The 26,331-nt window shown below is 50.2% G+C and overlaps 2 protein-coding genes across 2 annotated transcripts in view; one reads left to right on the top strand and one right to left on the bottom strand.

Moving 5' to 3' along the window:
- The window catches only part of ITSN2 (intersectin 2), a 92,238-nt gene extending 86,382 nt beyond the window's left edge, over window positions 1–5,856 (top strand). The window contains exons 36-39 of the mRNA XM_078149207.1: window positions 2,074–2,156; window positions 4,444–4,527; window positions 4,976–5,149; window positions 5,386–5,856. Of these exons, the coding sequence (XP_078005333.1) occupies window positions 2,074–2,156; window positions 4,444–4,527; window positions 4,976–5,149; window positions 5,386–5,543 (499 nt within the window). The 3' untranslated portion in view covers window positions 5,544–5,856. The remainder of the gene's footprint in view (window positions 1–2,073; window positions 2,157–4,443; window positions 4,528–4,975; window positions 5,150–5,385) is intronic.
- A 2,106-nt stretch (window positions 5,857–7,962) lies between these two features.
- LOC110202050 (protein FAM228B-like) overlaps window positions 7,963–26,331 on the bottom strand; it is a 28,415-nt gene continuing 10,046 nt past the window's right edge. Inside the window, 9 exon segments of the mRNA XM_078148901.1 lie at window positions 7,963–8,310; window positions 8,516–8,664; window positions 9,026–9,134; window positions 10,661–10,796; window positions 12,206–12,261; window positions 12,263–12,291; window positions 12,586–12,705; window positions 15,279–15,470; window positions 17,640–17,708. Coding sequence (XP_078005027.1) covers window positions 8,220–8,310; window positions 8,516–8,664; window positions 9,026–9,134; window positions 10,661–10,796; window positions 12,206–12,261; window positions 12,263–12,291; window positions 12,586–12,705; window positions 15,279–15,470; window positions 17,640–17,708 — 951 coding nt within the window. The 3' untranslated portion in view covers window positions 7,963–8,219.

Consider the following 26,331-nt stretch of genomic DNA (forward strand, 5'->3'; position numbering starts at 1 on the left):
ACTCTGTCCATCCCTCTGTCCATCTCTCTACCCATCTGTCCATCTCTTATCCACATAGCTCCATCTGTCTGTCTATCCATCTCTCCATCTGTTTATCTCCCTCCCTCTCCATCCACATAGCTCCATCTGCCTGTCCGTCCATCTGACTGTCCATCCCTCTGTCCATCTCTCTACCCATCTGTCCATCTCTTATCCACATAGCTCCATCTGTCTGTCCAGCCATCTGACTCTGTCCATCTCTCTACCTGTCTTTCCATCTCCCCATCTCTCCATCCACATAGCTTCATCTGTCTATCCAGTCATCTGACTCTGTCCATCCCTCTGTCCATCTCTCTACCCATCTGTCCATCTCTTATCCACGTAGCTCCATCTGTCTGTCTATCCATCTCTCCATCTGTTTATCTCCCTCCCTCTCCATCCACATAGCTCCATCTGCCTGTCCGTCCATCTGACTGTCCATCCCTCTGTCCATCTCTCTACCCATCTGTCCATCTCTTATCCACATAGCTCCATCTGTCTGTCCAGCCATCTGACTCTGTCCATCTCTCTACCTGTCTTTCCATCTCCCCATCTCTCCAGCCACATAGCTTCATCCGCCTGTCCGTCCATCTGACTGTCCATCCCTCTGTCCATCTCTCTACACATCTGTCCATCTCTTATCCACATAGCTCCATCTGTCTGTCCATACATTCATTTCTCCATCTGTTTATCCCTCTCCTTCTCCATCCACATAGCTCCATCTGTCTGTCTGTGTGTGTTAACCTTGCGTCTCTGTCTATCTGTCTTTCTGTTCGTCTGCCTATCCTTCTGTTTCTCATCATACATTGATCAGTTCCAGCATCTGCATCTGTTTTTTCCAAAGTCCAACAGCTAGGTGGCGCCATAGAGCACACAGCAAACACCCAGGCCTGGAGTCCCAAAGACCTGAGTTCAAATCCTGTCCCAAATCTCACTACTTCTGTGACTCTGGGCATGTCCCTTCATCTTTGTCTGCCTCAGTTTCCTTATCTGTCATATGGGGATCATACGAGCCCCTGCCTCTCAGGGCTGTTGTGAGGATCTAATGAGATACCATTTGTAACGTGCTTAGCCCAGTGCCTGGCACACAGTAGGCGCTCCATAAATGCTCACCGTCTCCCCCAGCCGAGTTCCGTGGGCACGCCTTGTGGTGTCACAGGACAAATAGAAAGGGGGCTCAGGAGAGAGACGGGGCTGTGGTGTTTGAGGGAAGCCTGGAGTTGTCTGTTGCCAAGCGTCTCCCTATACCACACCTGGGCATCTACATGACTCTAGGAGGTCTGCTTCCCTCAACGTCTCAGGGGAGATTAGAGGTCGGGGCTATTTACAGATGAGGAAACTGAGGCACAGAACAAGGGAGTGACTTGTCTGGGGTTGAACCCAGATCTCCTGCCTGAGTCTGGGGCTCTGCTCCCTGCTCCACTAGACACAAGAAGGTATCTGGAGAGAGGCATGGATGCCACCTGTAGGAGGTCAGCAGGTGGTGACCCAGAGTGAGAGGGCAGAGGTGGGAAGACTGAGGCCTCCAGCTCCTTGGCCAGAGGGTATCTCGATCTGGGAGGCCAGTGAGCACTGGCTCAGGAAGGGGGGAGGTCACTGGCAGGCCCCACATCCCACCCTCCGCTCTGTGTCTCAGGGGCCTTCAGAGGCCCTCCCGGGGCAGGCATTGCAAACACAGGTTCTCGAGAAGTGGACGTTTGCTGTGAATCCCCGTGGGGATGCGCGTCCAATGGGGAGAGGCACTCAGCCCTCTGTTCCTCTCAGGCCAGCCATCCCCAGGGCCCAAGCTGCCCTGCTCAGGGGCCAACCTTGGCTGCCTTCACGTAGCCTGCTCTAAGGGCCTCACCCAGGGGTCCCTGCCAGAGTCGGGCGATGGTGGGGGAGGGAGCCTTGTTCCCTGGAGGTCGGGCACCAAGGACCTTAGGCGGAGGCAGGAGGGGATGCTGTTTGTGGATAGCTGCTAAAAGAAACGGGAGCATCGGGCTGCTGGGCTGGGAGGCAGGCCAGGCTCCCGGGCAGTGACCACCTGCCTGGGCTTGGGCCTCTGATCCCTAGGACAGCTTGGGTTCAGAAGATCAAAGCGGCTTCGGAGCAGTACATTGAGACAGAGAAGAAGAGGAGGGAGAAGGCCTATCAAGGTATGCGGGTGGGGGTGTCTGCCCATGGCCTCTGGCCTTGGGCCGCTCCCACTCCCTAGGGGGAGGCTCCAGGGGCACAAAGAAGAAGTACAAAAAACACCAAGAAAATCCCTCTGCAGCTGGGGCAGGGAAGCGGAAAACATCCCCCTGCAGGGGCTGAGTGCAGCCTGGGGCTGGAGGGAGACAGGAGGCAGAGGCGGACTGGAACAGGCTGGGGAGACAGGGTGGGTGGGCGCAGGTGGGCTGGGGGATCCTGGGGCGGAGGGGGCAGAGGCTGGCTGGGGGGACCTAGGGTGGGGGGGCCCGGAGGCAGAGGGGGCAGAGACCACTAGGGGGACCTTGGGGTGGGGAGTCCCTCAGGGCACAGGTAGGTTGGGGGGGTTCTGGGGGGGGCCTTGGGGCAGGGGTACAGGGGCAGGGGGCAGCTGCTGTGAGTCTGGCCTAGCGGAGGGGTGCAGGGAGGAGGGTGATGTGACTAGGTGGTATAGGAGTCCAGACCCAAAGAGAAGAGTTTCTCTTTTCACCTCCGGACCATCAGGCTCCCTCCACCTTCCAGCTTATCTCCCACCTCCATGCATTTGTATGGGCCTGGCCAGCTTCCTCTCCAGGTTACTGTGGATTGACCTGTGTGTGTCTGTTTCATCCCCCCAGGGGAGACAGTGCCCCACTTAGTGTCTCGAGCTCTCACATGGGGACCTTGCGTATGGTCGGAGATGCGTCCCCCACTCCTCACCTCCCCGTTCCTCATCCCCATGACCGCCTCCTCCTTCCCTCTTCCTTTGGTCTGCCCATGACCTTATTCTGTTCTCAGCTCCTCACTGAGACCCCTCCCACCCTCATCCTTTCTCAGGCTGCGACCGCCCAGTCCGACTTTGTTCTGACTTCACCTTGTCTTGGCTCTACCCCATGCCCCCTTGTTCTGGCACCTCCACCGGGCTGGCGGCTCTGATTCCTCCCCCATTACCGCCTGGTCCTGTTCTGCCACCCCTGTGGCCATCACCCTGTCTTCTCTTCCTTTAGTCTCTACCTGGGCTCTCCTGTCTTCTCCAGCCTGGTGGCCTTACTCCTTTTCCATCTCCAGCCCGTCCCTGTCTCCTGGGCCCTGCTCTGTTGCCCACACGCATGCGCACACATGCCAAGGCTCCTTCACCCTCCACCCGGGAGTCCCCGCTTGTCCTGAGGCTCCTAAGACCGCCTGCACTCTGCCTTCACCCCCCTCTGCTCGCCCCCTCCTCACCCTTTGCGTCCAGGCTTCTAACAACCCCGCGCCCCCCCCCGGGTGCCTGACACCATCCACAGCTGTCCATGGCTTGTTCTGTCATCAGCCCTTGGCCTTTCCCACCGGCCAGCGTCCTCGGCCCCCTCAGCCACTGTCTCCCGCTGTCTTGGTTCTTCTCTTCTCCGCCTCCCGTCGGGGTGCGTGCCCTGAGCCCCCACCCTGGTACTGTCCCAGGGACACCCTTGTTCTTTCCACGCAGATCAGGCCTGTGGCCAAATGTCTCTATTTGTTTAGGGGCAGGCGCCCGTGTGCGCACATTGGTGTCGCCCGCCTCGTATCAGATCTCATTTCCGCCTCCTTAGTGTTATCCCTCCCCACCCATGCTCTCATCTCACGGCCATGGCTACCGCCACCGCCTCTCGCCTGGCGCACTGCAACGGCCTCCTCATTGGTCACCCGGCCTCTGGCTTCTGTCCACCCCAGGCCACTCTACACACTGTGGCCCAAGTGACTTTCTCATGTCCAGTGCGTGTCTCAGGCCTACGCACTCCAATATGTGCACTTGGGCTTAGCTTTGGAAGCCCTTCATGATGTGGCCCCAGCCTAGCTTGGGGGCCTCCCTCCCACACCCAGTGGTGCTGCTTAAATGGATACTCGGGGCTCCCACCTCCGTGCCTTTGCCCTGGCTGTGTCTCCCTCGTCTGTCTCCCAGAATCCCTCACTTCCCACCTTCTCTAGGAAGACTTTCCTGACATGCCTTCTCCCAAGCCTTCAGTCTGAATGTATTAGTGTTGATTCTCTTTCTGTTCATGTCTGGAAGCTCCTTTCTGCTGGGTTCTCTATCCTCTCATCCCCAGGACCTGGCACACAGTAGGTGCTCGAGAAATGCTTCTGGACTGACTGGCCGAGACTTAGAGGAGGGCAGGAGGCCGGGGCAGGTGGACCTCTGTCTTGTTCCCCCTTGTGTGCCCTGGGTCTCTTTGGCTTTGGGGGGCCATGCAGCCGCCTGGGGGGCTGCCCCCACTCTGGGGGCCTCCTGTCAGGCCGGCCACCTCTGCTTCCTTGCAGCACGATCACAGAAGTCCTCTGGCATCGGGCGGCTCATGGTCCATGTCATCGAGGCATCGGAGCTCAAGGCCTGCAAGCCCAATGGTGAGTGCTGAGCGCCTGAGTCTCCCTGGGCGTGGGGGAGGGGCAGGCCTGGCTCGGTCACCTGTGGTCTGGGCTCAGTCACTCAAGGTCCGAGCTTGGTCACCCATGGTCTGGGCTTGGTCACCTGCGGTCCAGCCAGACTCAGTCACCTGCGGTCTATGCTCAGTCACTCAAGGTGCCAACTTGGTCACCTGCGGTCTGGGCTCGGTCACTCAAGGTCCTGGCTCGGTCACCTGTGTTCTGGGCTCGCTCACGCGTGGTCCAGGCTCGGTCACCTGTGGTCCGGGCTCAGGCACTCGAAGTCCCAGCTCAGTCACCTGGGGTCTGGGCTCGTTCGCCCGCAGTCCAGGCTCGGTCACCCGCGGTATGGGCTCAGTCACCTGCAGTCCAGCCAGGCTTGCTCACCCACAGGCCAGGCTCCCATCCATCCCAGCTTTGTCCTGTGCAGGTAAAAGCAATCCCTACTGCGAGGTCAGCCTGGGCTCTCAGAGCTTCACGACTCGGACGCTGCAGGACACCCTGAGCCCCAAGTGGAACTTCAACTGTCAGTTCTTCATCAGAGACCTGTATCAGGACGTGCTCTGCCTGACCCTGTTTGACCGGGACCAGTTCTCCCCAGATGGTGGGTGGGGGGCTAAATAGAGTTGGGGGGCTGAGATGTTGGGGTGTGGAGGGCTGAGACGGTGGGGACAGAGTCAGAGATGGAGTTGAGGGGCTGAGACATTGGGGAGCCGAAGCAGTGGGAGACAGAGTGGGGAAGGGCTCGGAAAGGCTGGCCATGGCCGCCTGGGTGGGGACGCTTTGGGGCTCTCCATCATTTGCACGGAGACATAAGGGGCTTTGTTGTTCTCTTGCCAGATTTCCTGGGTCGAACCGAAATCCCTGTGGCCAAGATTCGGACCGAGCAGGAGAGCAAGGGACCCACCACCCGCCGCCTACTACTACACGAGGTCCCCACGGGTGAGGTGTGGGTCCGCCTGGACCTGCAGCTGTTTGAGCAGAAGACGCTGATCTAGGGGCCTGGCTCCCCTGCCCGTGTGTGCCCCAGACCGGGGCGAGTCCCTCGGCGGGGAGACCCCAGGAGTGGAGTGGCCTCTGCTAGGACGCCCTACTGAGATTAGGTGGTTTTAAAGAGGGCAGGGAAACTTGACTTACTTTAAATACTGTGACCTCTAATGATGTGGAAACTATTTTTGATTTTGTTTTCTTAAGAAGTGTAAATTATTTATGTAAAATGCTTTGGATTTGCACCTTTCCATAGGATGTGCATCTTAAAGCTTTGTCATTGCCAACATGTACAGAAAGAGAAAATATATGTTTGTGGACAGACTTCTCAGCAGTCAGGCTGGTGTGATCTAGGCAGGGAGGAACCACTGGAGGGGGGATGGAGGCAGGGGGAGGCATGCAGGAAGGCCGGCCTTTTTTCTTCCGGGTGGACCCGGTCCCCGGGGTCCAGCATGTGGAGTGTGGGCTTGAGAGGCAGCTAACTACCAGGCCCGCCGTCTCTTCTGCCCCGGGAGCAAGGTCATGCTCACCTTGGAGACATCCTTGCCGCCCTCCTCTGGTCTCTCCCAGCTCCCACACTCTGAGATCCACACCAAGTCACAGAATCTGGAGAGGGGTGACCCCCTGGGGCATCTGGTCTTGGTCAGAGCCTCCAAGGATGGGAGGCAGCCCCTCCCCCACTGGCATAGCTCTTGGGCCAGGCCAGCTTGGTCTTTTGGCTCTTGGCTCTGCCTTCTCTTCTCCGTGGTGACCATCCTTCAGTCCAGGCACTTTTCCAGCCTGGTAGCTCTCCTCTAGACACATCTCTTTATCAGCTGTGGTGCCCAGAGTTTACCAAGTCCTCCTTTGAGACAGAGGGACCATCCCCTCCCCAGAGCCCACTCTCTCTTCAGACAGCTCGAGATCACATTCATTGTTTGGGAGCTGCCATATCTCACTGCTGACTCATACTGAACTTGTGGTCCCCTAAAACCCCGGGCTCTTCTCCAGGCAAACTCTGTCCAAGCTTTTCAAGCCCAAGGGCATCACTCTCCACTGATCCCTGGTAGGCATCATCTTCTTAAATGCAGCTGAGGCTCTTGCCGTCAGGGTCCTTTGGGGTCCTTGTTTGTCATCCAGGCAGTGAGCTCCCCCTCCCAGCTTGGGAATCATGCATGAAGGCGGGAAAAGAAGGCTCCCTCGATTGACGCCTGAGAGGAGGGTGGGCCTGGGATCCTCTGGCCTGTCCGGGTGGTGCAAGGCAGCCGCGGGCAGGACCTCTGTCTGTTGTCAGTCCAGACTCTGTCTGAGAGCTGTGATGGAGGCGGGGGAAGCTGGGCAGGGTCTGACCAGCCCAGGCTTTGGTTCTGAACTAAACCTAGAGACTTTGAGGGGGCCCAGAGGCTGGGTTATTGTCCCCATCTTACTGATGAAGAAGCTGCCGCAGAAACCACTAGGGACTTGGCCAGGATCATCCCCAGGCAGCCGTGGGGCAGTAATGCCTTGGTCAGTCATCTCAGGAATATTGCAGGTTCAGGGTCGTGCGGGGCCGGGGCCAGAAACGAGAGAAGGCCCAAGAGCTCGGCTTCAGTCCTGAAGGTTGCTCAAGGGATGGTTTGCTCACAGCCGTCCTCAGAAGCAGGCCGTGCCCCCGCCCCCGAGGTGTGAGCCGTGGTCTCCCCATGAGGGAGTCAGGCCCTGGGAAGGTCATTCCCAGCGCCATGCCTGGTGACAGATTTCAGCCAAGCAGCAGAGAACACTTCCAGGGCTGTTCTCGCGAACAGGATGGCGGGAGGAAGGCCCGACCAGAGGCGTCCCCCTCTCCTGGTAAGTGTTTAACAAAAGAAATACAGAGAGCTGATAGACTGTGAAACCCCACTGGGCTGGACAGTGGCCCACGTGTCTAACGACCACCCCGGAAAGTCAGGGGTGTCCATGTGAAAGGGGGTGGCCAGGGGCCTGCCCGGGGACCCAGGGACTCCCTGCAGGCTGCACCATTAGGCCGAATCCAATGAGGTGAAACTCGGTGAGAATCCATGTAAAACCTTCCCCTTGGGCTCAAAAAGTGGACTTCCCTTAAAATCTGGGGTTTTTCCTGAACAGTGTTGTTTCAGAGCTGGGAAGGACTGAGGAGGGCGTCTCCCAGGCCCTCTGGCCTGTGCTTGCCCGTGCGCCAGGACAGGAATCCTCTGCCTGCCACGGGGCACCAGCTCTCGCTGGAAGCACACGGGGCTCGGCTCCCTGGGGCTGGTTTTGGGGACGTGTTGTTTGGCTTTGCCTTTGATGGGTTCCACACTCACCGTGAGTCAGCAGGGTGTCATGGTACCCAAAAAGCTGGCGCGGTCTTGGCCTGTGATGCAGTGGGAGCCCTGTGTCCAGCACGATACAGATGGCATTCCTTCGGCACCAGAGCCACCCTGGAGATGCCTTACCACGGCTGAGCCCAGAGTGTGTAGTAGAGACAAACAGCTTGCTTTATTTGACCCTTCAGGCCACCCAGCACACTTTCCTCTGATGCTCCCCAAGCCGTGGCCCCCCAGATATGGCTGGGATGGAAGAGTCTCCTGGTCTCTTAGGTCAGAAATCCCTTGGGGCTGGCTGGTGGGCCCACACACCACCTCACAGCCCACTGCCAAGCAAAGCCCCTTTGGGGTCTGCTTCTAAAGTTTAGCCCACGTGAAGAGGAAAGATTGATCTGCGATGACTCCTCAGGACAGTGCCGAGGGCACCCACGCGGACCTCCTCATGTTGTGTGAAGGGCCTGGCCCTGTGCAGGGGTGTGCCGGCTTCTCCAGGTACCTGGGGCAAAGAGGGCAGAGGGACACACTGAGTCCTGGGCACAGAGCCACTCCCCACCCCCCACACACAGGCACAGCCTCACCCCAAGCACTGGAGATTCTGTCCCCAAATCCAGGAGGTGGGCCCTCCCCTGGAAGCACATTAAGAGCAGCATTGGTGACAGATGCGAGCGCGGCGGGCGCTGGTGTGGACCAGGCTTGCTTACATGCAGTGCAGTTTCTGGCTGGCCGGCCGAGTTGCAGACCTGAGCGGTGCGGGGCGATGTGCCCAGGCCTCTGCAGCCTTGTAGCTCCCCGCCTTGTCTTGGTCCACAGTACTCCATGCTGCCAGTGTCAGCCCAGAGATGCCCAGCACCTGCCCAGTGACAGTGAACATTGGGCGTGCGTCCACGGTGAGGGGTCTTGGAGCCCTCACGGTCCCTGGGGCCTCACGTGCCCGTTAGGGTTATTCATTCCTGGGGATCTCATTTCTGATCAAAGCTACACAGAAGTGGAGTAAGCTCCATGAGGGCAGGCTCTGTGCCCTAAAATGAATGACATGATTGGGACAGGAAGAGCCAGGACCACAGGGGAGGGAGAACTGAGGAGTCAAAGAGCAAAGGCCTGGGGTTCGGGGTGGGGGGCTTTCTGGCTACCTTCCTTATCTCAGAGCTGCCTGGTGACCGTGGCCCTTGGGGCTGGCATCACACAGAATCCCCGACTCAGACCCCACTCACCAAGTCCACCACCTTTTCCCGTGCACCCTCCGACCTGCGCTTCAGGACTGGGGAGTACTTCCTGCTGGGAAGACGAATCCTCCCTGCAGAGCCCAGCTTGGCTCTGGCGCTGAAGGAAACCCACAAGAAAAGGGCATCACCGGGTGTCGGCTGTGGCCAGGCAGAGCCGGGGAAGCCACATGGGCCTTTCCCTGGCCAGGGCCAGACCAGGAGTGCCAGGCAGGTTGGGCAATGGGCTGGACAGGGTCTGCCGTGACCCCTGCCAGACCCTCCCAAGGGGATGCTTTCTGCTGTGCTGGTGAGACTTGGTTATCAGACACCAGGATTAGTCTTGGAATCATCTGAATAGGCCAAGTTCTATGGAAGCCCAGGGGTCATTCCCACCATGCACAGAAGTCTGGACCGTGAGGGTCGGCCTTCATCAGGAGGGAACATTGGGGAGTGGCCCTGCCCTGCACGGGTCAAAGCAGGGGCAGGATTCGAGGAGGGGAGGCAATGGGCAGGTCAGGCCCAGGCTGTGGGAGGCCTTGAATGCCAGCCTGAGGATGGAATTGATTCAGTGGGCACTTTCTAAATAGGCAGTGCTTAGGATGGTGTCCAGGACAGCACGTCATGTGTGTTGTCATCTTTCTGGGCTGATCATTTCACCAACAGCAGGAACTCCCAGGTGAGGAAACCTCTCTCCTACCACATTTCAGCACCCCCTCTGCATCTTATAACCTCTGGACCACCCCCCTAAGGTCCCTGGGGGCCACAGAGCTGCATAGAAACCCACACATGTTGATAACGTGTCTCCACCCATTCAACTCAGGAATGTTTGTGTCTCTTTGGGGCACCGTCGGGAGGGGGCCTGCTGGCCCAAGTTTGACCCAGAATCCATGTGTGTCAGAAGAGGGGCTCCAACCCTGCTTCCCCCAGCTTCGAGGCCATCCCAAATGGACAGGGGAGTGAAGTATGTGAACAAACAATTCTTTAAAAACATAAAATTGACTGTACGAAGGATTCTTCCAAATCACAAATGAGACAATTATGCATCAGAACAGCTCATGTCCAGAGAATTAGCAAAGTCAATGAGATGGGAATAGTCAGTGTTGGAGAGGTTGTGGAAACACAGGCCCACTAATACATTGTTGGTGGAGTTGCAGACTGACCCAGTCATTGGGCTAAGTGGTTCAGAATGATGCTGTGATTAAATGCCCACGGATAAAAGCAGAGAAAAACTTCCATATTCCCCAAAATATTCATAGCAAGAACATCTACTGTAGCTGAGGACTGGGAATAAAGCAGGCCCCCACCAGTCCCAGCCTTATTTTTTTGTTTTGTTTTTTGTTTGGTTGGTTGAGATTTTTAGGCAATCGGGGTTAAGTGACTTGCCCAGGGTCACACAGCTAGTGAGTGTCAAGTGTTTGGTCTGAGACCGGATTTGAACTCAGGTCCTCCTGACTTCAGGGCCAGCTCTATCCACTGCACCACCTAGCTGCCCCCCAGCCTTATTATCAATGAGTAAACCCTACCAAGTCTGAGTCAAAGTTGCTCTTGTCTTGGCCGGGGGGGGGGGGGGGGGGGGCAGGGCGCCTCCCCAGAGGCCTCACAGAAGCCTGACCATCTACACCTGCAGAATGCTGCCAGACCCACCTGCTCTTCTGGCAGTTTTCCTCTCCCACCAGCCCTGAGTTTGGCCGTCGGTCCTGCCACCCAAAGGAAAATGGGGGCAGGGTCCCAAGCCACTTGGCCTTCACTTCCTTAAATTCCTTCATGGTATATATTTTCCCTGCAGGAAGAAGAGCAGGACCCCAATGAGAGCCTGGGACTCTCCCAGAATCTCCCAAATCCAAGAGCTGGGAGGGGCCTCAGCGGCCTAGAGCCGAGCCCCAACCTGAACGTAACACACACATACACACACGCGCACATGCACACATTCACATGTGTACACATACACACGCACATGTAGATACATGTCCATATATATATACACACACTGCACACACATACATGTGCATGTATACCTGCCTGCGGTCTATATAACATATGTACGTGCATAGGCACACATATAACATGCTGCACGCATGCATATACATGCATATGCATGCACATGCACATACACAATGTGTGTTCTTGTACACGCCTACACACGTGTATGACATGCATGTGTACACATGCAGGCGCCTGGAGCGCACACCCAACAGTCCTGCCAATGAAATGAAACCTCAGCTGCTGCTGGGTCTGGGAGGACCTGGGGCCTCCTTACCCTGGAGCATCCACCTCTCTGTCCCTTTGGTCAGAGAGGATCCTGTCCTGGCCAGCCCGGTTCCCCTCGGGGCCCAGCTCCTGACTTCCAGCTGCACACCCTTCCCCCACATACATGCCTCCATGCCCCACTCCCAGGCTTCAGCTCTCTCTCCCTGTTAAGAGTGTAAGCTTGGTAAGGGCAGGCAGGGGCTGCCTCTCTCACAGAGTGTCCGGCACAGGGCAAGAGACTAACAATGTTTGTTACCTTCGTCCCCCCAGCGGAAGAGGCATGTCCCCTCCACAATAGCCTCTATCAGTGAGAAAGCCTTTGTGGCTGAGTGACAGAACCAGTCCATCAGGTGTGGGCAGGAGTCCTGACTGCCCCATCCTAGCCATCCGTCCCAAGCATAACCCAAGGCAGTGACCGAGGAGGAAGCCGACGTTTGATTGTGACAGGCCCCCCAGAGAAGGAGACCCCTGCACTGATGGAGGCCTGGAAGTGCTGTGAGGAGCAGGGTGTGGGGGGGCGGGACATCACTGGGGAGGCCTCCTCTGGCAGGACGGGAGAGGAGCAGCTTTCCTTGGTGGAAGCAGAGAGCTTCTGGGGGACAGGCCTTCCATCCAGCCGGGAGCTGGGAGGAGCCCACTCCCCCCAGGACTCTTGCTCTTACTACCTACCACCTTAGGGAATATCCCTTCCTAAAAGCACGTTAGCTCTGGCTAATTGATGCCATTTGGATAATTCATGAAGAATACTCGGTGGGACAAGGCCCAGCCCCTCAGGGTGATCTCCAGAACCCTGCACTGGCATCATATTCAGATTACGGCCCAGTGCTTAGCACAGTGTCTGCCTGGCACACAGCAGGGGCATAAACGGTGACTGGTCAGTTGATCAATTGTTCTCCAAGTGTGAGGTAGCAGAAGGGGCTGGCTGCTGGCAGCTCCAAGTACCTGTCTCACACTGAAGAATCGCTCTGTTCTCCTCATCCCTGTCTTGCTGGGCTTGTAACGGGATCACGGAACGGTGGGAGTGTAACCTGGAAGAAATGGGATCTGTTGAAGGCTTGGTCTGAAGACAAAAATGGCCCTAGGGGCATCAAAGAAGCTTCCTCCTCAGCCCACCCAAGCAGTGGAAGCACAGGGCCTTCTGAGGAGGGGGGAGGCTCTGACTCGTGGCCAGTTCATACAGGGACAGGGGATAAAGGGTCGTCAGAGCCAACCCCTCCAGCCAAGGAGCCAGAGCTGGCTGCTGCCCCCTCTGCCCATGGGGGCAAGGCCCCTCTGCATAAGAGAGCCCAGAATTCTGTAGGTGGGACCATAAGCAGACTGACTTGTGCAATACCCTTGTACCAAAACCTCATCCACAGCAGGCTGGCCAGGCCTGAGGGTCTCTGCTCCTGGTCAGGACCACTGTGGCTATTCTGTGGGACAGCAGCCTCGTCCATGCCCTTCTGGAGGACATTCCACCAGCAGGTGAGCACCATTTCTCTGCCCCAAATTCTGATTCAAGTCCTAGCAGCATAAAGTGGTGTCTTAGAAGCATCCATTTGATTACCCTAAGAATGGTACCCTCGGGTCTTCTCATGGAGAGAGAAGGAAAATACCAGATGTTCAAAACTCCCCCCAGCAGCCCCTTCCACCCTGGGGCAGCTCTCACTGGACCTCTTTGTCCCTTCCCTGAATTGTTCCTGGTTCTTCCCTCTGGACCTTGTAAAACAATTCTCCTTCCCCCTCCAAGGCCACGAAGGCCTCCAGAGGAGAAGAGAGAAGGCTTGGAGCTGAATAAGGAGAAGACATTGTCAAGGCAACTTGGAGGGATTTGAACTATGGAAGTAGATCTGCGGTTGAATTTGGGAAGAAGAAATCTGGCAAAATTTGGGAGAAATTGAGGGAAATCTGAAGAATCATCTTCAGGCCCAGACATGGGTTGAGATTCTACTTCTGGAATAGAAGAGAAGCCCAACTGAGTACAAGTAAGAAAGATCAAGGACCAAAAGACTGAAGCGGGAATGGAACTGGAGGTAAACTCAAGAAGATAAAGGAGAAAGTAGTTGGCAAGGCCAGGTAAGTAAGAAAAGGCAAATGGAAGATGGAGAAGGTTAAGGATGCACTCAGAACTGATTGATGTGAGGGGTGGACAGGGATGAGGGAAACTAGTAAGTGGCCAAAGGAAAGAACTTTGAGGAGGGTTATCTGGCAATGAAGACGGGATGAGTGGCTGGCTGGGACTGGCGTATACAGGAACCAGACAGCGAGGACGACTGTGCAGGGACTCTTGCCTCAGTGAGTCATGTTTACCAGCTCTACTGTTTACCAAGGCAGAGTGACCTTCCCCCTGGAGGAGAAGGTGAAGGCCCTTCAGGGACACCTCTCCACACTCCAGGTTGTGAGAGGTCAGAAAGGGCATCTAAAGCCTCAAGGGGAAAAGGGGAGAGGAGACTCTTGGCTCTATCAGGAAAAGCATCACCAAGACAGGGGAAGGGGAAGGACTGAGGAGCTGGTCAGGGACAGAGTGCCCAGGAAGGGGCATAAGAAGAAAGCAAGGGTGAGCAGCTGAGGCATCCTGCTCAGGTATGGAGGCAGCGCTTTGTCAGCCTCATAACTAGAGAGGTCTGCGATCTTCTTGGGCATGAAGACTTATTAAAGTGGATGGAGACTCCCTACTTCTGATGATTCCAGTAGGCACAGAGGAAACCTGAGGACTGCCAATCATCGTGACGTCTTTGGCCAGAAATAACGGAGTTGGCCAAGAAGTGGCATCTGGGCTTGGAGTTTCTGGATTGTGACTTAGCAGACCACTGGCCAGAGATGGAGCACACTTTAACAAAGGCTGGTCTGAATGTATGTGCCAGAGGTCTTGCAAATCTGCTCAGAAGGATGGGGAAGGGAGAAGACCATTAGTCAATTAGCATTTATTCAGCACCTACCATGTGCCAAGCATTGTGCTAAGTACTGGGTATACTTAGAAAGACAATGATCCCTGTCTCAAGGAGCTCACAGTCTAATGGGGAAGACAATATTCAAACTACTCTGTACAAAGTATGGGCAGAGAAATGGGGGGGGGTGATGTCATAGGGAAGTGAGGAAGATTGAGGAGGACCACGAAATGTTTCCTGTAGAAGGCAGGACTCTAGCCGAGACCTGAAGAAAACCTGGAAGGTCAGTAGAGTGTTCCAGGCACGAGAAACAGGCAGAGAAAATGCCTGGAGCTGAGAGATGGTCTTGTTCATGGAACAGCTGGAAGCTGGGTCACTGAATGGAAGAGCATGTGTTGGGGAGTGAGGTGGGAGTGGACAGGTCCTGGAGGGGACATGGCCCTGCAGAAATGGTGCCAGGCTGCACATGGAGGGGAAGGGGACATTCTGCTGCCCTCTGACACTTCCCCTGGAATAATGTCTTAATCTACAGATCCTGGGGATGAGCCGCTCAGCCCCTTCCCCTTAAAGTGACTTTCCATCTGCTCTGGTTTTCTTAGAAGTTCTGATTTCGAGGCATCATCTCCTCTGTTAGAATGTGGGTCTCTTGAAGCACAGAAAATTTTTATTTTGCCTTTTCTTTGTTTTGCAGAAGAGCCAGTCCAGGGCAGGGCTGATGGACAGCCATAGGGCCTGGCACATAGTAGGCATTTAATAAATGTTTATTGAGTGAATGATAGTGGGGAAGAGGCCGCTGAGGGTCTCTGCCACCTTTCTTGAAGGCCACATCATGCTGCTCAGGCAAATTGAGCCTGTGGGCCACTGCAACCTGAAGCTCTTTTTCAGAACAACTGCTGTCTAGCCCTGCCTCTCCTGCCCTCTCCTGGCGAAGCTGATTTTTTTCATACTCAACACATGCCCCTGTGGAACGTCGTCCTGTACAATACAGACCAATGCGTTCACTGGGCAAGATCTTTTTGGACCTGGACCCTGCCATGCGTTGTGTCGGGGACCCCTCCCCGTGGGATGTCCCCTGCAAAGGCGATCATGCCTTTATCCATCCAGAGTTACCCCTCCTCCCCCCGGCATCCGTTGCGATTCCCCAGTACCATCTTATTGCTGCGCTTGAGGCAACTGCCAGGCTTCTCCTGTTTCCTCTGTGTGACAGCGTGGGCTGGGCTGACTTTCTCACTGATCTTCCTCCGGAGAGGGTCTCTAACGTTAAAAGCCCACTTCCTGTAAACCAGTTCCCTTCTCCGGATAGTCAGCATATCTTGGTAGTCCAGATACTTGTACACGTCCTAGGGAAAAGTGAGATGGAGAGGCGAATCAGCGAGCTCTCCTCTCAGAGACAGGAAGCAAAGAGCGCGGCCTCTCCTCCTCTCCCCACATCCCTAATTCGCTCCCGATCTTCCCAATAGCGACGATTCCCAAATGCGTTTGTCCCTCCTCTGACTCCCGGCGGATGTTCCCTCGACGCTCCCTCAGGAGGCAACCAGCACACTTTGGTGTGCGGAAAAGTTCCCAAGTCTCTGCGGGATGGTGCGGCACCCAGAGCAGAGCCTGCGTCAAGTCCGCACTGACCATCGTGTGGCCCCGGACAAGGACCTCAGCGTCTGTTTGCTTTAGTTTCCTCATCTGTCAATGGGGACAATAATGGCACTCACCTCCCAGGACCGTTGTCCTGAGAGTGAACATGTGAAAGGAGCTTTGTGCATGCTGGTTCCAGTGATTCCTCTCAACATGTCCCCATTCGTGGCGTGGCTGTGGCTGGCACGTTGCTTTCCTGGTCCTGCTCCCTTCCCTCGGCATCGGTCTCTGAGCCATCCTCTCTGTCACCTGTGCAGCCCAGTGGGGTGATCAGTGGCGGTTCCCTGCTCTTCGAGCTCCTCACAGCCTGGCCCCAGCCCCCTTGGCCGCATGCTGGGATCCAGCCACACAAGCCTTTTCACTGTTCTGCAAACATGATGCTCCAGACACTTGTCTGCTTCATGCCCTGCACTGGCCATCACATGCGTGTGCACAGGCATGTGAGGGTGGAGAGCGCATTGAATCATTCCATCATTGGGTTTATCCTAGGCTCAAAAAGTCCCGAGTCCACTTAGAAGCTGCAAAACTTCATCACTGGACGAAATGGAGTGATGGTGCACAGGAAGTATATTTGGACTGGTGGAGGATGGAAAGCCAGTTCTTGACCTGGGAAGCCTTCCACAGGAGGAAGCCCTCAGCAGGGAGGGCAAGCCTCTGTCCAGAGGAGGGCCTGGGGAAATGTTCACCTCCCAGCAGCATCCTCAGAACAGCTGGGGCAGGTGTGTATCAGGAGCTGGAGGCCAACTGGACCTGCCATGGACTGGTGGCTTCACCGTGCCTGAGGGGAATTTCCAGAGCTCCCCAACGCGGTGACAAAAGACCTTCCAACAACCAGGATCCCTCTTTCTTTGCCCCGTGTGCCCTCTACACTGTAGGTACTGGTGGGAGAGCAATGCGTTTGGTCACTCTATGAGCTTTCTTAAAGCTAATTAGGTCTGGCTGATCATCTGGTGCCGACTGATAATGGTGAGCAGGAGCACCCAGATGGGGGCTTCCCAAGCTATAGTGCCCCTCCAAAAGCCATTCCACTGTCTTTGGATGTGTCCTTAGCAAGCAAACTTTAGGGAAGGGCTGCAGAGTCACACAAGAGGAAACTTCATTGGAAGTGATGGAATGTGAGCACACGGCAGTGGGCTGGAGACTCTTGTAGTGACAGCTGTTTCCCTATTCCTGTGGAAAAGTATGGAGTGATAGGGACCAAGGCCTGGCTTCCCAGGAGCAAGCTTGTCCATGCCCAACGGGGGCAAGAGGAGGCCTCTGGGAAGCTCCAGCCAATATGGGTCTCAGCGTATCAGCCATACATGGCTCACACACCATGTCATCTCCTCTCTGTGGCTTTGCAGAATGGGAATGCCCTCACCCCTCAGCCTCGCCTAGAACTCCTAGCTTCCTTCCAAGCACAACTCAGGGGCTGCCTCCCACACAAAGCAACAGTCTCCCAGAAGTCAACACTGGAATCACTGGACATTTGCTCTGCATAGATTTCTTTGTTTGTTTGTTTGTTTTTTGTTTGTTTGGCAATCGGGGTTAAGTGACTTGCCCAGGGTTACACAGCTAGCAAGTGTCAAGTGTTTGGTCTGAGGCCAGATTTGAACCCGGGTCCTCCCGACTTCAGGGCTGGTGCTCAGTCCACTGCGCCACCTAGCTGCCCCTCTGCATAGATTTCTCATGACTTCTCTCTGTACACAGCCCCAGTGGAATGTAAGTTCACTGGGGGCAGAGGCTGCATTCTTATACACCCCCCCCCCAGGAACATTCCTGGTACATGGTAAGTGCTCAATAAAAGCTTTTGAGACTGAATTTCCCAGGATGCCAATGTCCCCAGCTCCCTGCCTGACATGCACGCTCCAGATAACATGCATGCTGTGTTATACACTCACCTTCACGATGAATTTTTCTCGGCATAAAATCAGTTGGACAGCTGCATCAATGTCATATTTTGCCAGTGTCTAAAATGACAGAAGTAAATTCTATTCAGGAATAAATCCGAAAAACCTGAAAAGCCTCAGAATTACTGCCCCCCTCCCCCAAGCCAAGATAACACCATCTGTGGAACTCTGATTTACAGAAAAGACTTCCTGGGATGCAATGACTTCAAATTTACTAGAGACGCTTGGGATCCCAAGAGGAATCCTTGTCATCATCAAAGGTTTTTTTCTTTATCTCATGTAATGTATAAATATGATGCAAATTGTGAAGGACACATTTCATCAACTGATGGAACATGTCACACTCTGAGTGCATAAACTTGCAGTGAAATCTGTCTGACTCACTGTCAGTAACTAGCCAATGATCCAAAGAAAATTCATGCAACTATCCCAGAAATCCCGTGTCCAAGAACTTTCCAGTCTACATTGTTGAGTTCACCTATTTGGAGTCTTCTAGAAAGTGGGAATGAGAAGGGCTGATAAAGTTGCAGTCCCACAACTTTGGCTCCAAGTGGAGAGATCTGCAGAGGTTAGTGATTTGTGTATTTTGGTTGCATGTTATCTGTCTCTTGCACCTGAATAACTGATTAGACACAAAACACTGAACTGAAGCAATCAGTTTAGGGCATCTGCCAGTCTGCTAGTGCCCAGATGAACACGATGCTGTAATTCAAAATGCAGACACTACAAGGGCCTCCTCCATTTCTAGGAGAATACCAAGGCTAGGACTAGGGTTTTTTTTAATGTTGTGCTCCTTCACCCTGTTTCTTGTAGGCAAGTAAGCCAGAGACTTATCTAATTATCTGTCATCTGACATTACCCTTTTGTCCTAGCCATCACTAAATTCTTGTGAGGAATTGTGCGAATTTCTGATATGAGACTCAAATAACCATTGTTATCCATGCCAAAATAATGAGAAAATCTTGACATGATCCTAATTGTTTGCCATGGTCACTGCGTGAAATAATCCTGAGACTTCTTTTTGTAGTTGTCAGTGATTACTATGGGATCTAATAAAGTTGCTCCAGAACAAAATCCCCTCAGGTGTCTGCTGGCAAATTGGGGAAAATCCCAAAAGGGCTGGTCTGTCCAACTCTGTACGTGCTGAGCTCTGTTAATAAAACTAGCCAGCTGACATTCGTTCTACTGAACAACCCTGGCCACCCTACAGTACCTTTGAACAAACGTTAAAGGGTAAAGAGGTGTATTTCCCAAAACAAATAAGTTACTGATTTATATGGGTAAAGCTTCAAATGCATAAATTTTGTCAACCAAATTTAGAAAAATTAATGAATCCTTCTCCTGGTGAAAAGAAAAAAATATCTCCTTAGGGGGAAGGATGAGTGTTGACACTCTTTGTCACCTCCTCCCCTTTTTCCACCTTGGAAACCATTATCAGAAAAAGGGCTAGATATCATCTTTCAAACAATTAGCAAGGAATACTATTAAGTTAAAAAAGACAAAAAAAAAAGGAATTATCAAGGAAAACTCCACTGATATCCTAGAACCAGAGGGTAAAATAGAAACTGAAAGAATCAATTGATCACCTCCTGAAAGCGATCCCAAATGAAAACTCCCAGGAATATTATAGCCAAATTCCAGAGGTCCCAAATAAAAAAGAAAGTATTACAAACAGTCAGAAAGAAACAATTCAAATATTGTGCAGCCACAGTCAGGATAACATGAGATTTAGCAGCTCCTACATTAAAGGATTAGAGAACATGGAATATGATATTCCAGACAGCCAAAGGTGCTAGGATTACATCCAAGAATCACCTACCCAGCAAAACTGAGTATAATCCTTTGGCGGGGGGGGGGGGTGGACATTGAATGAGATAGAGGACTTTCAAGCATTCTTGATGAAAAGACCAGAGCTGAACACAAAATCTGACTTTCAAATACAAGATGCAAGAGAAGGCCAAGAGGGCAGAGAAAAGCCAGGAAGTTGCCTGGGCTCTCCCCAGTTTTCCTCAGAAACAACATTAAATCAAACCTCTAAAAAGATTCTAGAGCAACAGAACCTACAAACAGATGGAGTGACACAATTTTCCAGTTTAAGATAACTTAGAAGGACTTCAGGAAAGTCTGTTTCACTTGGGCAAATGGGGAGCACAGCCCAGAATAGGTATGTCCAGGCAAGATGGTGGGAAGCTTTTAGCCACAGCACAGATCAGCAGCTGAGGGCCCTTGGTCCTGGCTCAGCAGGTCAGTGGCACAGTAGACCAGCTGTGAGGTCTCCAGCCCCAGCACAGAAGGCAAATTGCCAGCCCAGGAACCCAGAAAACAACAGGCCTGACTAGGCCAGGCCACCACCAGCACCTGAGGCCCAGCACATAAAGCCAGTGACTAGACCCCTGGACCCCAGCACAAGAAGCTTGGGACAGTGGCCTCTGAGCCCAGGAACACAGCTCAACTTTAAAAGCCATGAAATAGGCAAAAAAGAGGAAGAAACAAAAAAAAGAGCCTGGAGCAGAGAAAGCTACTATGGCTACAGAGAAGATCAAAATACAAACTCAGAAGAGGACAACATTGTCAAAATGCCTACATGTAAAACCTCAAAGGGGAATATGAACTGGTCTCAAGCTCAAAAAGCCTTCTTGAAAGAACTTGAAAAGGATTTTAAAAGTCAAATAAGAAAGGTAGAAGAAAATTTGGGGGGAAAAATTAGAGGTATGCAAGACAGAGTCAACAGTTTGGAAAAAGAAGGACAAAAATTGACTGAAGGAAACAATTACTAAAAAATATATAATTGGCCAAATGTGAAAAAAAATCCAGTGAAGAAAACTCCTTAAAAAGTAGAATTGGCTAAATGGAAAAGGAAGTAAAAAAGATAACTGAAGAAAATAATTCCTCAAAAATTAGGATTTGGCAAGTGGAAAATAATGACTCCATGAGACAGCAAGAATCAGTCAAATAAAATCAGAGGAATGAAAAAATATATAAGAAAACATAAAATACCTCATTGGAAAAACAACTGACCTAGAAAATAGATCCATTGGAGATAATTTAAGAGTTATTGGACTGTTTGAAAGCCATGATCAAAAAAAGGGCCTAGACAGCATCTTTCAAGAAATTATCAAGGATAACTGTCCTTATATGCTAGAACCAAAGGGGGAAATAGTCATTAAAAGAACCCAAGATCTAAAACTATAATTATAAAGTAGCAATCATCAAAATTATTTAGCACTGGCTAAGGAATAGAGTGATAGATCAGTGGGATAGATTAGGTACATAAGACACTGTAGTCAATGACTATAGTAATCTATGTTTGATAAACTCAAAGCCTCCAGCTTCTGGGATAAGAACTCACTATTTAACAAAAACTTCTGGGAAAATTGGAAAACACATAGACCAACATCTCACAGCATATACCAAGATAAGGTCAAAATGGGGACACGATTTAGATATATAGAGTGATGCCATAAGCAAATTAGGAGAGCAAGGAATAGTTTACCTGTCAGATCTATGGAGAAGCAAAGAATTTATGACCAAACAAGAGATAGGGAACATTATGAAATGCAAAATGGTTAATTTTGATTACGTTGAATTAAAAAGGTATTGCACAAACAAAGCTAATGCAACCAAGATTAGAAAGAAAGCAGGAAGCTGGGAAACAATTTTTACAGTCAGTGTTTCTGATAAAGGCCTCATTTCTCAAATATATGGAGAACTGAGTCAAATTTATAACAACATAAGTCATTCCCCAATTGATAAATGATAAAAGGATATGAGAAGGCAGTTTTCAGATGAAGAAACTAAAGCTATCTATAATCATATAAAAAATTCTATAAATCACTATTGATTAGAGAAATACAAATTAAAACAATTCTGAGGTACCAGTTACACCTATCAGATTGGCTAACATGACAAAACAGGAAAATTATAACTTGCTGGAGAAGGTGTGGGAAAATTGGAACACTAATGCATTGTTGGTGGAGTTGTGAACTGATCCAACCATTCTGGAGAGCAATTTGGAACTATGCACAAATGGCTATAAAATTGTGCATACCCTTTAATCCAGAAATATCGCTTCTAGGTCTGTATCCCAAAGAGATCATAAAAATGGGAAAAGGACCCACATGTACAAAAATATTTATAGCAGCTCTTTTTGTTGCGGCAAAGAATTGGAAATTGAGGGAATGCCCATCAGTTGGGGAATGGCTGAACAAGTTGTGGTACATGAATGTAGTATAATACTATTGTGCTATAAGAAATGGAAAGCAGGTGGATTTCAGAAAAAACCTGGAAAGACTTATACAAACTGATTCAAAGTGAAACGAGAAGAACCAGGAGAACGTCATACACAATAACAGTAGCGGGGCAGGTAGGTGGCACAGTGGATAGAGCATCGGCCCTGAAGTCAGGAGGACCTCAGTTCAAATCCGGCCCCAGACCAAACACTTAATACTTACTAGCTGTGTGACCCTGGGCAAGTTACTTAACCCCAATTGCCTAAAAAAAGAAAAACAACAATAACAGTAACATTGTGCGATGATCAGCTATGATAGACTTAGCTCTTCTCAGCAATACGATGATCTCAGATAATTCCAAGAGACTCATGATGGAAAATGCCATCCACCTCCAGAGAAAGAACTATGGAGTCTGAATGCAGATGGAAACATACAATTTTCACTTTTTTTCTGTTTTTTCTTTCTCCTGATTTTTCCCTTTTGTTCTGAATAGTTCTTTCACAACATGACTAATGTGGAAATATGTTTAACGTGATTGTGCCTGTATAACCTATATCAGATTACTTACTGTCTTGGGGAAGGGGAAAGGGAAGGGGAGGAAGGGAAGTAAATAACAATTGGAACTGAAAATATTATAAAGGTATATGTTGAAAGCTATCTTTACATGTAATTAGAAAAAAAAATAAAATATAATTAAGTAGAGAAAAAACAAGTTAGAACAACAGATATATTGGTGTGCCAAAAATTTTCCATCTTCAGCATCTCTGCAATGCAGAAGCTCGTGTCCCACAGATTTTCTCCTTAGGCTGAGCTGATATAGTGAAAATGATGTATGGTGACAAATGCTGAAAAGCATAATTTATCAAGATGATATTTACTGATTGGTATTCAAATTTAGAAAAACAGGGAGAACAGCACCATTTCCATCTAAGGACACTGACTTTCATCAACATCAATGTTAACTTGTTGTTCATTAGTGTATTTTGAAAATTCACAACACATCTTATATCATCTGATTACAGAGTTCATTCTTAAAGCTGAACTTGTGGAAGCATCCTGAAAGGTAGCCACTTTGCTAGAGATAAAAGCCAAATTTGTCTTTGAGGGGAAAAGAGACTCAAGAAGCATAAGAAGATAAAAAAGGAAAGAGAAATCATAAGGGACTCAACAAAGTTAAATTGTTTACCTCTGACAATACTTGTAACTACTAAAAAAACTTTCTTCTTTCTTAGGGAAGGTGGAAGTGTGCCTAGATAGAGGGCATGGGCGTGAGCTGACTATGATGAAATGAAAGCCAAAAAAATAAAATAAAATTAGGGGGTGAGAAAGAGGGGTGCACTGGGAGGAGGGAAAAGGGAGAGACAGAATGGGGTAAATGATCTCACCTAAAAGACACACAAAAGAGCTTCTACAGCAGAGAGAAAATGGGGGAGGCGGGTGGAGATCTTGATCCTTGCTGTAATTGGAACTGGCCCGAAGTGGGAAGAAGATACGTACTCAGCTGGGTATAGAGCTCTACCTGACCCTTCAGAGAAGTAGAAGGGGAGGTGGATAAGATGGGGGCTGATAGAAGGGAGAGCTGACTGGGGAGGTGGTGAGCAGGAAGAGGGTGAAAGGAGAGGAAGGGAGGGAGAGGGAGACAGAGAGGGAGAGACAGAGAGAGGAAGAGAGAAGAGAGAGACAGAGAGGAAGAGAGAGAGAGGGAGGGAGGGAAAGAGGGAGAGAGACAGAGAGGGAGAGACAGAGAGAGAGAGAGAGAGAGAGAGAGAGAGAGAGAGAGAGAGAGAGAGAGAGAGAGAGAGGAAGACAGAGAGGACAGAAAGGACAGAGAGAGAAGGAGAGAGAGGACAGAGAGGAGAGAGACAGAGAGAAAGAGAGAGGGAGAGACAGAGAGGAAGAGAGGGAAAGAGAGAGAGAGAAAGGGAGACAGAAAGACAGAGAAAGAGAGAGGAAGAGAGAGAGGAGAGAGAGGACAGAGAGAGACAGAGAGACAGAGGAAGAGAGAGGAGAGAAACAGAGAGGACAGAGAGAGGAAGAAAGAGAGAAGGAGAGAGAGGAGAGAGAGAGAGAGAGAGAGAGAGAGAGAGAGAGAGAGAGAGAGAGGAAGAGAGAGAGAGGAGACAGAGAGACAGAGAGAGATAGAGGAAGAGAGGAGAGAAACAGAGGAAGAGAAAGGAGACAGAGAGGAAGAGAGGGGAGAGAGAGAGAGAGAAGGAGAGAGAGGAAGACAGAGAGACAGAGAAGAGAGAGAGGACAGAAAGGAGAGAGAGAGGAGACAGAGAGGAAGAGAGAGGGGAGAGACAGAGAGAGACAGAGAGGGAGACAGACAGAGAGGGAGAGAGGGAGAGGGGGGAGAGAGAGACAGAGAGAGGAAGAGAGAGGAGAGAGACAGAGAGGAAGGGGGGAGAGAGAGAGAGAGAGAGAGGAGAGAGAGAGGAAAAGAGAAGAGAGAGGGGGGAGGGGGGGAAGAGACAGAGAGGAAGAGACAGAGAGAGAGAAACAGACAGAGAGAGAGAGAGGATACAGTCTAATTCACAAGCGAATTCTACCAAATATTTAAAGAATAATTCCAATATTATATAAACTATTTGGAAAAATAAGCAAAAAAAGAGTCCTTCCAAATTTCTTTTATGACAAAATATGGTGCTGATACCTAAACCAGGAAGAACAAAAACAGAGAAAGAAGATTATGGACCGACTTCCTTAATGAATATTGATGCACAACTTTTAGACAAAATACTAGCAAGGAGATTGCAGCAATACATCACAAAGATGATACACTATGACCAGGTGGGATTTATACCAGGTATGCAGAGCTGTTGGGAATGGACCATATCAATAACATAACCAACAAAAATTATATGATTATACATAGTAACAGCAATATTATATGATGATCAACTGTAAATGACTTAACTATTCTCAGCAATACAATGATCCAAGACAATTCCAAAAGACTCATGATGAAAAATGCTATCCACCTCCAGAGAAAGAATTGATGGATTCTGAATGCAGATTGAAGCATACCATTTTCCACTTCATTTTTTGTGGGTTTTTTTTTTGGTTTATTTTCTTTCACAACATGACTAATATGGAAATATGTTTTGCATGATTGCACATGTAGAACCTATATCAAATTGCTTGCCATCTCAGGGAAGGGGGAGAGAGCAAGGAGGGAGGGAGAAATTTTATAACTCAAAATCTTTAAAAAAGAATGTTAGAAATTGTTTTTACATGTAATTGGAAAAATAAAATATTTTAAAAGAAAACCAGCTCCTTTTAAAATCTGAATGCTGTGAAACTATGATTTTGAGTTACTATCTACTGGAAACTTTTGTCCTTATGATTAGAAAATTTATTTAATTAAATTATTTAATTAGGTATATATTGATTTAAAATGAATAATAATTATTATTTAGTTTGAGGAAAAGTATGAAAGACCTTGTAAATTCTCATTATCTGTAAAGTTCTTTGGTGATTTCCCAGGTCCTTTGAATCCTCAGCTTTTGCAAAATCATAAAATCTCATTAGCTCTATAAAAGGAGCTAGAAGAATGCATATGATTTATAAGAGCCTTGCAAATTCTAACACAGTAAATTGGTTTACTGAGGAGCCAAGATCCCTTCCTCCCTCACAAACACTCAGCCAAAGTGGAATATGGCTTACAAGATTGCTTGCACTGTAGAAGTTATTTATATTATGAATTATCTAATTGCTAATAATAAAATTTGTGAAAACTGGATAAAATTACAGTTGGAATAGTATTATTGGAGTTACATCTTTGCACCAAATTAAGATCGATAGACCCCAGTTTAAAAGATTTCTTTCTTTTTTGTTTAGGGATTGATATGCAATATCTTGAGATGTCCAAGCTAACAGAAACCAGTGTCTTTCTGGGTTTTGAGTGACCTATCATACATTTACATGCTGTATAAAACCCAAGAATGTGATTAATTTCCTTAATTTTTACACCAGGATGTTTAAAAAAAGATAATTTTTTTTCTTTTTTAGAAAGGACTTATAAGTACTTAAATATTGAGGATAACTATCTTATTATTCATTTTTAAACCAAATGTTCTTTGCAACAAGAAAAACAACTGTACCCTTTCCCAGACTGTGTCTAAAAGAACTTGCTGCATGAGGTGGAACCTCTTGGCACTGCAGTTTTATTTGCTCTGAGTTTTGAATTCAGGTAAAACTTCTTGAATTATTGTTAAGCCAGTACTCCACCATTCAAAGGAAATGCCATGAGCCACTCAAAGAGGGTGTGATCTGAAATGTGCTACAGGTGGATGCAGATGATTGGGAAGGTTGAGAAGATGGATTTAAGGTAATGGCAAAAGTCTCTTGACTCAATTTCCCTACTGAGCTATTTCCTTTCTGAACAGGAAAATTTCTCATCTGATTTATCCTAAGGTTGGTTATGGTATGCTGTGAAACTCTTTTGCATTACT

This window comes from Phascolarctos cinereus, unplaced genomic scaffold (assembly GCF_003287225.1).
Source record: "Phascolarctos cinereus isolate Bilbo 61053 unplaced genomic scaffold, phaCin_HiC Scaffold_2;HRSCAF=192, whole genome shotgun sequence".
NCBI lineage: Eukaryota > Metazoa > Chordata > Mammalia > Diprotodontia > Phascolarctidae > Phascolarctos > Phascolarctos cinereus.